General features: G+C 39.8%; 1 protein-coding gene across 3 annotated transcripts in view; it reads left to right on the plus strand.

Moving 5' to 3' along the window:
* The window catches only part of LOC307258513 (partitioning defective 3 homolog B-like), a 244,188-nt gene that overhangs the window by 9,371 nt on the left and 217,074 nt on the right, over positions 1-17,743 (plus strand). For all 3 annotated transcript variants that reach the window (XR_013845127.1, XM_080038071.1, XM_080038072.1), the window contains exon 3: positions 12,718-12,819. Coding sequence is in view for 2 of the 3 variants with exons in the window: in XM_080038071.1 (XP_079894197.1) it covers positions 12,718-12,819 (102 nt within the window). In the remaining variant the exon portion in view is untranslated. The remainder of the gene's footprint in view (positions 1-12,717; positions 12,820-17,743) is intronic.

Here is a 17,743-nt window from a genome sequence, read left to right on the forward strand (position 1 = left end):
CAAAACGCCATCGAGCTGCCTAGTAACTATATAAAAGGAATGCTATGTAACCATACAGTGTGGTCAATAACCATCCATAAAACAGTTGGCTTAGACAGAGCACAATGGAATAAACCGCAGCAAGAAATGGAATTTGATTGGCTTTAATATAGCCATAGTAATCTGCTGAAGTACTTTTGGCTCCGATGCAAGTTAGGGACCCCTATAATACAGTATCTCACAAAAGTGTGAGATTTCTTCAACTTATTCATTATATCTTTCCATGGGACAACAATGAATAAATGAGACTTTGATACAATGTAAAGTTGTCAGTGTACAGCTTATATAACAGTGTCGGAGGCTCATTCCAGTTTAGCTGACAAGGCACCCCCACCTGAGTTCAAAGGTGTGAGACCAAGACAATGCCTTGGTTTCAGGCAGGCAGGAAGAGGGTTTGTGTGGGCTCTTGATTAAACAGAGTGATCAAATCATTGTTACACAAACCAAACCAGTGGGTAATAGTGGGTAACTTATCTGAAGCCCAGAAGAATGTCTGGGGGGTTTTGACAAAACAAATATCCGTATTTAAAGTCACAAGGCCAGTGAATGAAATACATGTACACATTCACTACAGTGGCAACACAAAATATTGCCACTTAAGGCCCAATTTGGACATTTTCACTTAGGGGTGTACTCACTTTTGTTGCCAGCACTTTAGACATTAATGGCTGTGTGTCAAGTTAATTTGAGGGAACAGTAAATTAACACTGTTATACAAGCTGTACACTGACTACTTTACATTGTATCAAAGTGTCATTTCTTCAGTATTGTCCCATGAAAAGATATAATGAAATATTTGAAGAAATGTGAGGGGTGTACTCACTTTTGTGAGATACTGTATATAGTACAGGGTTTTTCCTGGCTCAGAATGGGCCTTTGGGGGGTCAGTACGTGGACCAAATTTAACAGTAAAGGCAAAACGTTTGTGTATTTTAAGAGGGTGTGGGGTTGGGAGAGGGCAGTTTCTGTCCAGTTCATCATTGATTTAAGAACATCATGCATTTATTTAACTTTTAACAAGGTTGTTTCTATTAACACATTGACTTTGGACTTCAAACATAGGCCTAATTGAACTGAAAACAAGGAAAATAGAAATAGGCTAAATAAGTGAAACATATTTTTTAAATAATTTAATAAAATAAATGTAAAAATAAAAATAACCCGTTGAAAATGGTGTTGATAGGGCATGTATTTTGCTAGCAGGAATGTGAGTGCATCATATATTTATGTCTCAAGGAGCAGTTGCATTGTACAGTGTTGACTGTTGTGGTGGCAGGAGTCAAGGAGCTTTAAACTCCTGTGTTTTTAATTCATTTATTGCTTGGTCATAGACCACTAAGATTTGACTTAAAGTGAGTAAACTAATTGGTCGAGATGTTTTGAGGTGCAGACATGGTCGCATATGCCTTTTTTCTCTCTCTCTCTCTGGCGGTCACGTATGTCACGTGACTCGCGTGTCCCTGTGTGACATATCTTGCACATTATTTTAGTCTGTTGTGTGTCTGAAGTGTTTTCAGACAACACAATTAGTTTAACCTTTCCTCTCGACCAAAGGCTGACTTACTGCCGTCCTCTGAAGTTTTTCAAAACACTCTGCAATGCGCAACATCTCCCTTCTTCATAGTCGCTAAACTATCAGGTGAGGGAGGGGCCGAGCCGAAGGGTTTGCTGCATTTAAAAGCCTGCATGCGTGCGGAAAAATTATAGTTTAATTACGATTATTTTGTTTTCATGATTGAGGGAAGCCGTAATAGTAATCAAAATTTAAATATTCAAGTTATTGCCCAGCCCCTCAAGAAGGATGACTTGGGCTGGATTTGGAGAGGTTTTAAATGGCTATATTTATTCTCAAATTGTATCATTTTGGCACAGGTGATTTTCCTTTGCCGCTTGGTAAATCCTCTTTGGGGGGCGCCGAAAATTTCTCTATGCAGGAAAAACCCTGTAGTATGTCAAGCTGAATGTTGGAGGTTTATTGTTGAAGTGAGAAGTGTCTTCACAGATCAGTCACTTAACAGCCTGCCACTCAGCAAGTGTGTCATTATTAAAGTTAATCGTCATCCACCTTGCTCAGTACATCAGGGGACTGAGTGCACCATGATCTGTAATTAGTTGTTATAAACCAAAGAAGCAAAGCCAGCCTGCTGACAGCTAGAATATGGAGCCATCAACTCATGATGGATGAACATGGAGGCCATAAAAAAGGAGACCGAAAGAATATATACAATAATAATACACACAGTTCTTGTTAGGTGAGTAAATCTAGGGAAAAAAAGGGCTTAACCCCAAAACAATTTATACAAAAGGTTTTTCAATGGATTCCAGTAGTATTTGGTGTGCTGAATAACATACTAAAAGTCTACCAAAATCTACCCCCCAGAAAGCCCTCATTTCCAAGATGGCGGCCGAAATGGCGGCGGGGAGCTTGAAATGGCTATATCTCAAATTGAAAAAATTTTGCAAAGGAATTTTCAACTGATTTTGGTATCTCTGGACATGCTTACAAACATACTAAAAATCTAGGAAAATACACCTTCCGGAAAGGCTTCATTTTCAATATGGTGTCCAAAATGGTGGCTGGCCAAGCTTAAAATGGCTATATATCTCAATAGAAAAAGATTATTCGAATGATTTTTCACTTGATTCTGGTACCTGCAAATATGCTTATGAACATACTAACAACCTAGGAAAATATACTGTACCTCCCAGAAAGGCTTCAATTTCATAATGGCGTCCAAAATGGCGGCCGGGAGCGTAGAATGGCTATATCTCAAATGGAAAATGTTACAAAAGAATGTTTCAACTGATTCTGGTACCTCTATACATTAAGAAAGTGCGACAAATCTAGGTAAATATAACTGCTAGAAAGGCGTCATTTTCAAAATGACTGCCTGATGGAATAGGGGAGGGCTGGGCGATTAATTGAAATTCAATTTCGATTACGATTTTGGCGTCCCTCGATCATGAAAACAAGATAATCGTAATAAATTGATTATTGTGTCGCACGCCGTGTCTTGTGTGGTAAATGCAGCGACCCCTTCTGTGCCCCCGCCCAAACACTTTCGCTTTCAGCGATTGCAATGCAATGGTTTATTCAGCATAAAGTTAAAGTACTCGCCCCCAAGACTGATGTTAAATCGAAACACAAAAGCCTTGCGTGAGCGAAATAGCGAGTTGCCAGTTGAAACTCTGTGACAGTGGGTAACGGTGTCATTCACAGTGACACCTCGCCAGTGTGAGCCGCGGCACAGAAAAGCCCTGTGGCTTTACGGCTAAAATGAACCGGGGATATCCTGCCCGTTAACGTTGTTGATGTGGAAGGCTTCAGCTCAGATCTTGTCATCGAGACGACATTGATGAGGTCATTGAAGACTACCAGTGGTATGATGCATGGAAGTGGAATGACTGACAATCAGAGAGCCCTTTGGACCATGTCAAAGTGCATAACATCACAGTACAACACCGCAATGCAGGAGTTCACAAACCAGACATACACAACATCAGAACAGCACAAGGACTCAACAGAGGCAAGGATGAAAAGGGATGCTGCTGACCTGGAGAAGATCACTTCAAAACTTGCTATATGGTCACCTTTCTCTCCAGACTCTTCTTTAAGGAATGTTGTTACAGGTGTTGTTGCTGAGGACGGAGTGAACGTGCATGATTATGACTCTGTTGGACGCAATATCATGCACAAAATGATTGGACAGCCTGCATTCACGTTCTCATTTAGTAGAAAGGATAAAGCCATAACCCTTTGACAAAAATTGTCTATCAAGGTTGCTCCTGATCGAACAATTGATTCTGCACTTCTTTTTCAACGTTTCCTGATTGTCTCTCAAACTGGAGAGCTATCATTGGAGGAGGTTATACGTTACGAACTCAGTCCTTTCCCTCCTGCCCTCTTTGAAGCTGGAAACATCTTCCACAAGGCTGATAAACCACAACTTGCACACGCAATCTGTGATCATGCAAGTGATGCAATCCTAGATTCTGTACCAGAAACAGATCATTATGTTCTTGAAGGAGGTTCACCCCTTCACCGAATACCATGGAAGCACGGACAAAGCTATAGTAAAATTGCGCAGTCATATGCAGACTTCACCATCCAACATTATGGCTCAGCTACAACCATTGTGTTCGATGGCTATGGGGATGGGCCATCCATTAAAGACAACACACATCAAAGAAGAGGAAACAATATTCATCCCATTGTCAACTTCACTGCTGAGACAGAGTTCTCAGGTAAGAAGGAGGAGTTCATGTCAAGAGATCTGAATAAACAAAGGCTGATCCAAATGATAAGCGATGAACTGAAAGAAAGGGGTTGCACTGTGGTCAATTCAATTGGAGATGCTGATGTAGACATCGTAAGGGCCGCAGTGGAATCATCTCTTCTTCACACCACTACGCTGATTGGAGAAGATACAGATCTCCTTGTCTTACTACTTCACTATGCACAGCAGGGATGGAAATGAACTTTTTTGCCTATCAGCCACTGTGGCAGGTAGATTTAAAAATCTACCAGCCACTCATCTTTTTTACCAGCCACTTTTTATACGCAATATCTTTTTTAATATATGCGTTAATGTTAAACAATACAATAGTAAGAATAGCTAATGAAAGTGTTTTTCATACAAATGTTTTCCATCAGAAGTCATTTGTACTGTAAGTAGGTGCTACCAAGGAACTGAGTTGCAAATTAAATGGTACACTCTTACTATATATGACACAATACACGCCATCTTTATTTCAAAACATTTTATAATTGAACTCCATATATACTCTGGGTTCAATGCAACTTTTTTTCCCAACTGGCCCGCTTAGCCAATAGATCCGAGTTTTACTGGCCCCTTGTATATTTTCACTGGCCCTGCAGACACCTTTTTTTCATCATTTAGTCAATAATTATAATACAGTATTGAAGTTACCTTTAGATTTCTTTTTTCTTTTTAGTTAATGATATGAAATGTTGATATTGTGCACAATATCAACATTTCATATAATTAACTAATAAGAGATGCAGGTCTGATCAGTCTTTGTGGTGTGGTAGTGTGTATCACTTTCTCCATATGCATTAGGGATGTGAATGTGTCGACACATTGACCGGGTTTCCACTTGCGCTCAAGTCGAATTTAAAAATAGAAATCTGAAAATCAGGGAGTTATGCCGTTTTATTAATGGGAGATGTCACCGTGTCACGTCTGGTCGTGAGCGCGCTGCAGGAGCGTCACTTCTGCAAGGTGCGTGCATGAAGTAATCAGCTACACATAAGAGTCCGCTGTGGGACCATGTTTTCACTGTTGATAAAAAACAGTGCAGTGCAAAAGATGCAGCATAATGTTAAACGCTCGTCTGAGACTATGACGTTAAATCATCTAGAAACACACGATGCCTTCGTCCGAGCAAAGCAGCGTTTCACCGTGAGATCACTAGTGAGTGCGCGAGCCACCGCACGGGGAAGAACTCTGTGGTTTGAGGCTCAAATAATAACCGGGGATATTCTCCCCGTTAGCGATACCGATGGGAAAGGCTTCCCTGTTTGTATGCGATCTGATTGTATGTCTCGAGCCTTAAAACACAAAGCCATGTCGACAAACTGACTGCGCGACTCAAGGGACTATAGTGAGCCGAATCCCTCCGTTAGTTTCTGTTTCAGCCGACACAATTAAAATCACCTCTAAGCACGGACAGCGTTTAAATAAAGCCTCTCATTTGTATGACCATTAGGGCTTTGATGTAAATACTGTAACAACGGCGGCAGCTCTGCTGCTTAAAGGAAAAGCGCAGTTTTCACTTTATTTTCAGCACCTCAACCTCTGCTGTGGGAAGAAAAAAAGGGGGCAAAGTAAGTCGATTGATTTGTCGACTTATGCCTCCACACGTTAACTCGCAGATAGTATTTCCTAGCGGAGGGGATCGCGCCGTAGTTCAGTTCGACTAGAAAGGCAAAAAGAAACTGTTGAACTGTGTAGCGCCCTGGCATCATGTTCATGACGAATGTATTAAATATGCAAATTAGATCGGACCTGACTGGAAAGTATTACCCGACACAGTGGCGGGTGAAGTGACACAATTTACACGCCAGCACGCAAATCTACCCGCATTTGGCGTGTGGCGGGTGTTAATTTCCATCCCTGATGCACAGAGAGATAGTAAGGGTGTATATTTCAGATCAGACAAGTCAAAAGCTGATGGCAGTTTTAAAGTGTATGCCGTAAACCATTTAAAAGAAGTACTTGACAATGATGTGTGTTCTCAGTTGATGTTCATCCATGCTCTCACTGGCTGTGACACAACTTCTCGGATCTTCGGGGTTGGCAAAAAGACTGCTTTCCAGAAGCTTGTAAAGGGGGATCCTGTCCTTCGATCTTGTGCCAATGCATTCATTGTCCCAAACCAGACCACAGAGGTGATTGATGACCTTGGGTGCCAAGTAATGGCTGTCCTCTTTGGTGGAAAGTGCACAGATTCCCTTGCAGCAATGCGATATAACATTTTCAGCAAGAAGGTTGTCTCAGCTTCATCAACTGTAACGCCTGAACGTCTGCCACCAACTGAATCTGCGACCAAATTTCACTGTCGTAGAGCGTACTACCAGGTCATGGTCTGGATGGGAACAGAAGATGATATGGATGCCCTGAACTGGGGGTGGAGCCTGCAGGACAATAGATTTGTCCCACTCATGTCAACAACGAATGTTGCTCCAGACAGTCTCTTGAAGGTCATTCATTGTAACTGTACCACTGCCTGCAAGACACTCCGCTGCTCTTGCAGAAAATATGGACTACCTTGTACTACTGTCTATGGACCATGTCAACTTAAGGAATGTGACAATCCACATAACAAGTTTCTTCCAGAGGAGCCCGAAGATGATGATGAATAAAGACCACAATAAGTGTGGCCTTTATGTTATTCAACACCAACACCACCTTTCTAGTTTGAATAGTAACCAATTTGAACCATTTAACCAATGTAAGCTTACAGGCAGTCATTTTGAAAATGATGCCTTTCTAGCAGTTATATTTACCTAGATTTGTCGCACTTTCTTAATGTATAGACTAGAGGTACCAGAATCAGTTGACATTCTTTTGTAACATTTTCCATTTGAGATATAGCCATTCTACGCTCCCGGCCGCCATTTTGGACACCATTACGAAAATGAAGCCTTTCTGGGAGGTATATTTTCCTAGATTGTTAGTATGTTCATAAGCATATTTGCAGGTACCAGAATCAAGTGAAAAATCATTCGAATAATCTTTTTCTATTGAGATATATAGCCATTTTAAGCTTGGCCGGCCACCATTTTGGACGCCATCTTGAAAATGAAGCCTTTCCGGAAGGTGTGTTTTCCTAGATTTTTCGTATGTTTGTAAGCATGTCCAGAGGTACCAAAATCAGTTGAAAATTCCTTTGCAACATTTTTTCAATTTGAGATATAGCCATTTCAAGCTCCCTGCCACCATTTCGGCCGCCATCTTGGAAATGAGGGCTTTCTGGGGGGTAGATTTTGGTAGACTTTTAGTATGTTATTCAGCACACCAAATACTACTGGAATCCATTGAAAAACCTTTTGTATCAATTTTTTTGGGGTTAAGCCCTTTTTTTTCATAGATTGACTCACCTATGTCCAGAGGTAGCAGGGAGGAAATTAATAATCCTTTTGAAGACATCCGTACAAAGTTTATGAATGTAAAGAGGGATATAGCTGGCATAGGACTACAAAGAGGAAACATGGCCAGTGAAAGAGGAGCGAGGGAGGAGAGCAGGGGGTTGTTTTTCTCATTGGGGAGTTGCCAGGAAGTTACCAGCTTGTTGACAGACTTCTTAATTACCTTCGGCCAAACAGACAAGTGTGTGCTTTATAAATTCCTGTTTATGTGCTTTCAGATTTAGTCTGCTGTATTCTAATATGAAACTGGACGATCACATCAACATATCAGCGTATATCTTTTAATTTCTTTGCAATGCGGTTTGCGCTGCCGCTCTAAAATGTACAGTATATGCATTAAATGTGTGTTAAATGCTAATAGTATCATGTTAGTATGTGTCTGGTCCAAGTATGGCTATGAGTATAGGATTAAGAACAACGCATGGAACTAGTTGCTTTTGTAAGCTGATGGTGTGTTTACACATAGATTGTAAGGTGGATGTGTATGAAGCGGTTCCTGCTTATGTGGGCGTGTGCTGTAGTTTCATTAGCCAGGGCAGGAATGCTGATAAAATCGTAAAAACATTCTGGCCCTGTGCTGGGGCACAGGCAATTATTTCTCAGAGGGACTGAGGGAGGGACAGGGAGGAGACGTGTGCCTCCATTTCTGCAGACAAACTGCAGCAATGTGTTTGATTCAGCCTGACATCAGTTCTATACTATTCTATTCTATTCTATGTTCACCATAAAGTGTTTAAAAAGGTGACACAACTACGTTTATAAATTCTGACTAGTAGTTAATTAACTATTAGTATCCTAATAGAATCTGATTTTGAACCATCAAGATAAACTAAGCTTTGCCTAATGAGGTGTCTGCACAACCAGTTTTTAAACAATGTATATATTGCTATGTTTCTCCTTATATTCTTTGCTATTTAATTAATTAACTTATTACTGTTTTCTTTTTTAATATTTATTATGCACTGGCTGAAGTAGCACTGCAATTTCATTGAATACCTGTTGTGCAATGACAATAAAGATTCTATGATATTCTATTCTGCACAACCACCTTGTTCACAGCTTAAATGGAAAGTTGCAATGGTAAAGTGGTGAGCATGGTTACCATGGCATTTCCACAAGCAATTTTGTTGCTTAGCTTTGCACAGAAGACAAGCTTTGTACCGTGGGGTCACAAGATGGCTCAAGGCACAATTCATTGTTGGGAGCTGCATCAGTACTAAATGCCTCTTAGTAGTAATAAATAACCTTGCCTGCTTGACAAATTTATCACTTTTAGCCTTAGCAATTAAATATTAGACATCTCTATTTCCTCTGTTATAATTGATATGAGCTGCTACAGATACAAGCTATGGCAGCATTCACCAGAGTCCTCTTAAAATGTACCCTGATTAAGGGTGTATTCACACATGCTGTGTTTAGTTCGGTTGAAACAAACTCAGGTGCCCTTCCACCTTCGGTGCGCATCTTTCAGACAGGTGTGAATACAGCAATCGCACTCGGGGGCGGACCAAACAAACGCTCCGAGACCCAGCTGAAGAGGTGGTCTTGATGCGCTTCGAAACGCACTCTGCTGCAGTTCGTTTGTGGTGTGAATTTGGCCGGACTCCATCCAACCCAATTGCAGGAAGCACTGCGCCTTTTCTTTCTTTTCTTTTTTAATAAATCGCCATCAGCTTCACATTATGGGAAAGCACATGTTGTTGTCGCCATTGTTAGGAAGATTAGTTGTGGTTTGACCGGGAGCTACGAGTGAAAATATTACATTTGATAATGACGCGTGCGGCGTACACATGCTGATATGTTCAGCGATCAGATGGAGAGGAGCGTCTCCCGTAGCCTACAGTGCCAACAGGTTCACGCTGCGCTTTGCATGAAGTGTGTGTTTTTATTGTTCTTCCCAACGGGACCGTCAATACTGTCCCCGTGTCAGTTTGGTGCTGAACTGCGCCGAACTGACACCAAGCTGATACACAGCTTAATCAGCTGTGTTTCAGTTTGAGCCTATTCTTCACGCGAGCCGCGCGTCCAGCAGCAAAAATACAGTAAAAATTATCTTTCACATCGTAGGCTAGAAGCCACATAATGTGGCAATGTCATAGGGCTACATATTATAACCATATGAAACAACAATAATTTTCTTCTTTATTTATAGGCTAGATGTAGGCATTTTTATTATTTTTAACCCCATATTATATCAATGATAAATTCGCAGTTTTTACTTCGTTCTTCCTGCTTCTCTCTACCCCAGAATGTCTGTCCAATGAATGAATGACCTCAGATCACGTGTGGTTTTGCTTCGTAATGCTGGTTCACTTGCAAAAGGGGCAATATGAAAGTGGACCACACCAAAAAAAAAATCCAAATTCTATTTCGTCTGGACCAAAGCAAGTGAACTAACGGACTTTCCATGTGTGAATACACCCTAACTGTTCTGCAGTTTACCCAAGTCCACTTATTTGCAATACCTCCAGTTTTGACAACAACATGCATACCAAACTCTTGTGTCAACTGTCTGACTAGGAAGGCTTACTGTTCAGAGATAAAGAACGGGGGAGACATGGGGGTTAAACACATACCTGAGGGCACTATGTAATCTACAGTGTTTTCACTTTGGTGTGAATTTACTACAACCTGATAATAATTCTAGATCATCTCTTGAGAGTCAAGTACATAAAATTGCCCAATATTATCTTAAATGGTTTCAGAAAAAAACACTGCATTAACTACTAATCCCCCTGATTTTCAGATTAGATCAGTGTGTGTACATGTCTTATCTTCAGCCCTACAATATCTGAGTGTCCCTCTAGGTTTTTAAGCTGCCACACTTGGCACAGGGTTTCTGCAGTTCACAACAACACAAAATGTAACACATTATCCATGCACTCACCATGAATATCAGATTAAATCAGTGTGCTCCCAGCTCTTATCTCTCTACTCCTCCATCACTTGTTTTCTTAGCTGTACTGGAACTAGAGATGAAAGGAGATTATTTCCCTAAAAATAACATCATTGTATGTTTTCCTTAGGGAATTTAAACATATCATTTGATTGCAATGCCTGTGCCTCGGCTCATGTCTGCAGTGGCCAGTTTTAAATACAGAGACAACTTTTATCCGATGTGTGTCCACTAAGTTGTGCATCTACGGAGACGGGCCAGTGACTGGATATTGAATGGATAGGGTTAAAAACAAAAAAAAAAGTTTTAGTTATTTTATTGTCCTTGTACAGAAGGCAATTTAGATATGTATTTCTGCGTTTCCCTCCCAGAAGGGGTCATAACGCAGTGACAGCTACAGTGCAGCGCCCCTTGAGCAGTTTTGGGGTTAGGTGTCTCGGCCAAGGACACATTATTGGGTGGAGATTATCACAAAGTCTAATGATACAATAATGTGGTATTTCAACCTAAGCTAATTTATAATTTTGATAAATGTACCTTTTTAAAAATATTTTCTTTTATAAAAATGTAATAACAGTTCCTAATTTATTTACATTTAGTCATGCCACTTATAGTTATTTTTCAGTAGCCTGGAAATCCAGACCTGCCGCTATGCGCTGGCAAATTACATTTGCTGCGCCTGTTGGTCTGGACACTCTCCATTGAAGCTCATTAAATATGTCAAGAAATCCTGAGCTACCAATCAAATCGTTCTTTCTGATATGGGCGGGCCAGAGCCCTATGTATGGTGCTCAGGCGTGCTCAGGGGCAGACATAACCGGATGACGACAGTGCTTTGCATGCCCCGTCGAAGCCGTCACAGTAAACATCAAAGATGGCTGCGGATATGTTGTTTGAGTTTGAGACGGCTTTGGCCTCGGACCTTTACGATTGAGTCCACACATTGTTTACATCCCTGATATTAATGCACATTGATTTAAAAATGGCAATTAAGAAGTAATTAATTGGAAAGAGTTTTGGGGCAGAGTTTAGCTTAGTCAACTTGTATTGACGTCGAGACTTGCAGTGAAATCTAGGGACACAGAGAACCTTGCTCTTTTACCCTCTTCCTGATAGAAATGTTTGAGAAGCATTGACACGCACCTGCCCTTGATAGAGTGATTTAAAGGAGCAGCAGCCTGTAACGTTTAAAGTCATACCCTTTCCTTAGGCTGTTTGTGACTCTATATGTGAATGCGTACTTGTGCGGGCGGATGTGTTTGTTGTCTCAATATGTTGTTCAACAGCCAGCTCTATGTAGTCAGCTGTCCAGTGCAGTGTAGATGTCATTAATCACAGAGCCAACACAGCAGAGAAAGGGACCGAGGAGGGAGGGAGAGAGAGGGCCAGGCTGCAGTTGTAATCTTTACAGGGCACCTAGGGAGAGATTTGGGGTTAGTGAAAGAAAAAAGAAAAAAAGCAGAAATGGGAGGAGTGAGAAGGGGGAGAGCAGGAACGGTATATATAAGTAAGCATTGGATTTGTCACGTTTTAAGTGTGCTTTCAATAAAAGCAATAGTTGTTTGTTAAGTTTCCAATGTAAAAAAAAACACTTAACGGTTCTACTTGGAAAAAAATCCATGCAGTTGTTCCTTATCATGTATCCATAGGGGGGAATAAAACATTAAAACCATCACATAGCTTCTTTAGCTATCCTGCCATTCTGTAACTGCCATGAGATGAAAGTGCCTTTCGTCATTTTGGGTTTCTGATGAACCCCCTCCCTGTTTTATACCTTTGTCCAGTATCTGTTTTTTGTAAGGAATGCATTACGTTGAGTTTAAGCTAAAACAAATGTACACACTTATGATTATTTTTATTAATATCCAATGAATATTTTAAATTTTTGCAACCATTATAGTAATTATTAACATCATTTTTACTATTGAGGCCTCGGTATTTATTGCTTGATGTAATTAAATGATGATAATTGTAGGACTGACATCTGAAGCCACAATTTATCCAAGTAGTCGTATACACATGAGCTGAGCATAAATGTAAAATGGGCAGAGTGGTTCCAGGTTTATTCACATATTAAGCTGATTTACATTGCTTGTGTCCTTCATTATAGGAAGGAGAATTCCTGGTCCGGACCCACCATATTGAATACTGTGACGGAGGGATTCTGGACCCCGATGATATACTCAGTGATCTGGTAGAGGACAAGGACAAGGTAAGGACATCTCAGGCTAGACTGTTATGTGTTGTGTTTGCCTCTGCTTTTAATATGATCTATCTATCCATCTATCCAACTATGTATCTATCAGGAATTTAGTGGTTTTATGATTTTAAGATGATGACATAATGAGCCATGTAACATTTGTCTTGTTAATTAATACCGGTGAACTGAAGCTAACACTTAGGGTAGCCTTTAAAAGGCCTTAATTAAAATGCAGCTTTCATCAATGACCAACAAGCGGAGTGCACAGACAAGCATATGATTAACCAAATATTAAGCTAGGAAGTGCACAATAAAGACAAGCAAGTGCTGGGCAGCTCTTGTTCTCTACACAGACCTAAACAAAATCATTGTATTTAAGTCAGCCATCTTTATCCCTTTTAATCCCTTTGATAACGCACATATAATGCAGATAATCCTTTTGATTTACTCCTAATAATTAATCATACAGCTTTTGTGTGTGTGTGTGTGTGTGTGTGTGTCCAAAGGTGTATGTGCTATTACCAAAGTCTGAGTACAAATCTTTGCCTTGCATTTTGCATGAGTGGATGTGTGTGTGTGTGTGTGTATGTGTGTGTGTGTGTGTGTTCTCACTCCACAGTATTGAGCTGCAGTGGCCTAAACACCACTCCCTTGAATAAAATATTGCCTTTCAAGCACAATTCAGAGGGAAAAGGTTTAAACTTGCCTTCGGCAATAGGCAGTGTCATTAGCAATTCACTTTTGGATACTTTGCAAACTCAATCCATATATTCCCCGTTTTTCTTACGCTTCCCCTGAGGAATGTGTCACTTTTCATTTTCCTCCATTGGAAAGTGTAGTTTTCTTCTCACTGCCTCAGGCTGCGATAAATGACCAAGATATAGGGCTTTTTGAACCATGGCTTAGGACCTCAAATGATTCTTGAACCTTCTCTTGGTAGCTGCGCACATTAAAATAGTACTATCAACATGTTTTAATGAGCCTGTGTCCTATGGTGAATACATTTTTTCAATTAGGTCACAGCTTAAAAAAACTTCTGCCGGCTGGAAAATGTTATGTATAGCATATTTCCCTGTCCTCGGCTCATGCTGTAATGCCTTTAAGGATGTATAAATACTGCAGGATTTCTTTGAGCTTCTTTGAACTAATTAAGAGCAAAGTTGCATTAGTTGGCAATTTCTTTGTAGTCTCTAAAAACCTTTGAGTAGAATTTTTGTTTCTCTAGACAGGACTTAAGCCTCTGTTCATGGTATAATTTAAGTTTTTCAGATTTTGCTTTTGCCTTGATTAGATGAACGTTTGATGAGGATAACCATCTTTACAGTAAAAATATATTTCCAATTGTCAATTTTAGAAATATTTGCAACCTTGTTTGTTTTGTCAGCTGGATGGGTTTTCCTCATTTGTCTGAAAGTGGCAGTCATGTGGTATTTATATGACTCACGGTAAAGCATCAACAAAGTCAGGAGAATATAGCAGCTGTACTAGGGGATTACTAGTTGGAGAGTTCGCCGCCATGGTTTTGTAGTAACTCAAAAAGCAGCATGTAACAGTCCTACTTTTGGCTAGTCGCCACTCAAAATCACAACAACAACATACAATGCGGAGTATTTTGTAAATGCAAATTAATAGTCGAGCGACACAGCACACCAATGCATTCGTGTTGATTCATAATTGCTGAAATGTCAGTTTACTGCTCACAATAGAGTGAATAAACACAGAATGTAATGATTTTGGACACAGCCCAATGTACTTATTTAAGGGTTTCCTGGGCAGTTGAGACACAGTGGGCACAAAGCCAGATGCCCCTTCTTCTAGGAGGTAGTGATTTGTCCTGTTACCATGGAGATGGAAGTGTTTCAAACGTGTCAGCAAGGTAGCTGCATTTGATAGCTGCCAAAGCTATATTTATCCCCTTTCAGACATGCACTATTATCACTGATGCGATAGCAATTCAACACATTGCTCTCAGCAGCCTGGTCATTTTTACATAAATGTTACAAAAAAAATCTCACAGAGAGAGAGAGAGGGAGAGAGTTCTTCTATAAGCACTGTTATAAATATAGTATATATGCACAAATAAAATAAAAACTAGGAAAACTGTGGCAAAGCCAATTTTAAGTTGCTGATGAGATTCTTTTTTATATCAGACATCAAAATGATTTTCTCCTCTGGGGTGAAATCAGGAATCTGTGCCATCACTTTGTTCAGTTCAGTTCAGTTCAAATATTCATATTTGCTGTCTATAGTTCTAAATCCAAAGCTCAATTTATCACCACTCCAAGATATTTCAGTAGGTTCTAGGGGTGTGCTCATGTATACGTGTTAGTACATCATAACCGTTTAGGAAAAATCAATAAACGGAAAACTTAAAAAAAAAAAATGATGTTTGAAAATGACTACAATGTGTTCTGGAAACACGCATTAATTCATTTCAAATCAGAAGTTACAAGAACCATTTGGAGAAGATAAAAGCTAGTCTGCAGAATCCGTCTGCCCCGCTCAGTGTGTGTGTTGTGTATCAGCCAGCACTGCGGACAGACACATACGCGCGCAGTTACAGCCACTGGAGAGAGATGAAAGATAAACTGAAAATCGACATGACCTAGTGAACAATGGGGTTAAACGTGTTATACGGAAAAATTTGCAGTCATGTAACCGTTTAGACATTTTTATAAACGTTGACACCCAGTAATAAAAGCCATTCACTTTCCACACAATCTGATATTCAGCTTTAATTCTGACTTTGTTGCTTGTTAGTTGCCAGCTATCAGATAATGATTGTCACTGTGGCTTTCTTTGTCTTATAAAATGCTTAAAACTAGAAAGTCACAAATACTGAACAGCCAAGTTGACAATGGTGCTATCAGCCAGTGAGGGGAGCTCCACTGCTAAAACATATGGATAAGTTGGTGACAATGGTGATTCAGTACAGTCAGCTCACTATTTCTTTTGCAAAAGCATTGAGTTGAATAAAATGCAAAAAAGTGCCACACACTTACTCCCCAAAACACATACAGTATATTGTGTGAGATGTAACACACACAGCAGTATACCATTCAGAATGATATCCAGCAACACACATGTCTGAGCACCAGAGATTGCATATCAAATGAAAGTGTGAAATATTCATTGGATTCTGGAAAGAGGCTCTCATAGTATTACTGAGCTGAGATTAATAAATGGCTCATAATCCCAGATGAGCATTTTACTGTAGGCTGACTCAGACTGCCTGGCTTTAGGTTTATAACCACAAAGGAAACAGACACCGTTTTCTAAAGACAGGTCAAAAATACGGTTTCAGAAATCCATGGCGGAATTATATCCGAGATTATTATGCGAGAGAGGGCTCGCATTTATGAATGTTTGAGAGGAAATTCCTATAGCAACAGTGAGGAAATGTGGGTGGGTGTTTTTTGAATCGAAGATGTGTATCTTATGTCTATATAAGTGGCATTTCTATTTATCTGTCAATCAGACTGCTGTAGTATTTATCAGTGGAAGAAAAAGTAAACTTTTAGATTGGGTTATATGATTGCTTTCTCCCAACAAACCAGCACTACTTTTTTTTATCAACCTAGAAGGTGAATCAGAAATGTGTTTGCTTCGGGGCAGAAATACAAGATCAGGGTTTGTGATGTTTTTGGTGCTTTATTTCAAAGTGATTTTCTTCCATAAGAAATGATGTTAAACGGTGCCACTAAACTTTGACAATGGGTTGGAGGTTTGATGTTTGCCATATTATATGGTATTGATATATGAGAGGTGTATACTGTAAACAGGATATAGCTCTCATATTTCATGGACACACAAAGAAAAACACAGTAGAAAGCAAATTAAGCCATTTATTACAATAATAAAAAATACATTTTGTTCTGCTGCTGGACCATTATAACATGACCCCACTCCCACCTCAAGGAAAACTAATACAACTGTAGCAGGTGGAAAATAAAGTATGGAAACTATTTTTGAGTGAGTGTGTGGTTTTCACCTTGGTCATCCACCCACACCCCTACCGCCACCACTTCCTCCATAACCCTAATGTCTTCATTGCATGTTGTTTTTCAAGCCCATTCACAGCTTATTATGCCAAAGAAAATAAAAGGTAAGCAGGAAGTATGGATTCCCATCAGCGTTTTCTATGTAGTTGGAATCGTAATTCTGAAAGTATTATTCCCATCTTGGAGGTATTGCAGAAACAGCGTCACAGAGAGCAGGGTTTGTTTTAAAGGTTAGCCGGTAATGGAGAGATATGGGGGGGTGGAGGGGGGGTGAGGTTGCCTTGAATGATATTGATGTTTGTTCTGCGACAATAATAACACATAGGCACACACACACACGCACTCACACACACACGCACTCACTCACACACGCACACAAACAGCATGCATTAATTCTCCTCACTGATAAACATAACACATTATGAGTTCATTAGTATACAGTATGTCTTTGTGCGTTCTTACATAGGCTACCATAATTTTTTTTTACTTTTTTTTAAGAAACTCATAAAAACACAATACAAAAAGAAGCTAGCTTTGAAGAAGGTCATTCAGAGCTTCATGAAGGAATCAAAATCTACAGTATTTGGGAGAGGAAAGCAAGGCCTATACATGTAAGAATATTCTTGTCATTTTCTTTAATAATAAACACATTACTGCTTGGTATATTCACTATCCTGGAAACTGTCTTGTAGCCTTCAAACCTAATTTACACTTGAATAACCTTGTCACAGATAATTATTTTATACCTTAGGGAATTTACAACGTAAGAAGAATGGTTTAATGAGATATCCCTTGTTCCTGGAGTTCTCCAGTGGGTACCTCTTTGATGAAATAGGTATAGTTTGGCCCAAAAATACCACTATAGTGCAATTTCATGGACAATTGTTTAAATTGGCTTATTAATCCTGTTAAAATTTCAAATTAGGGCTGGGCGG

This window comes from Ammodytes marinus (genome assembly GCF_949987685.1).
Source record: "Ammodytes marinus genome assembly, chromosome: 12".
NCBI classification, from domain to species: domain Eukaryota; kingdom Metazoa; phylum Chordata; class Actinopteri; order Uranoscopiformes; family Ammodytidae; genus Ammodytes; species Ammodytes marinus.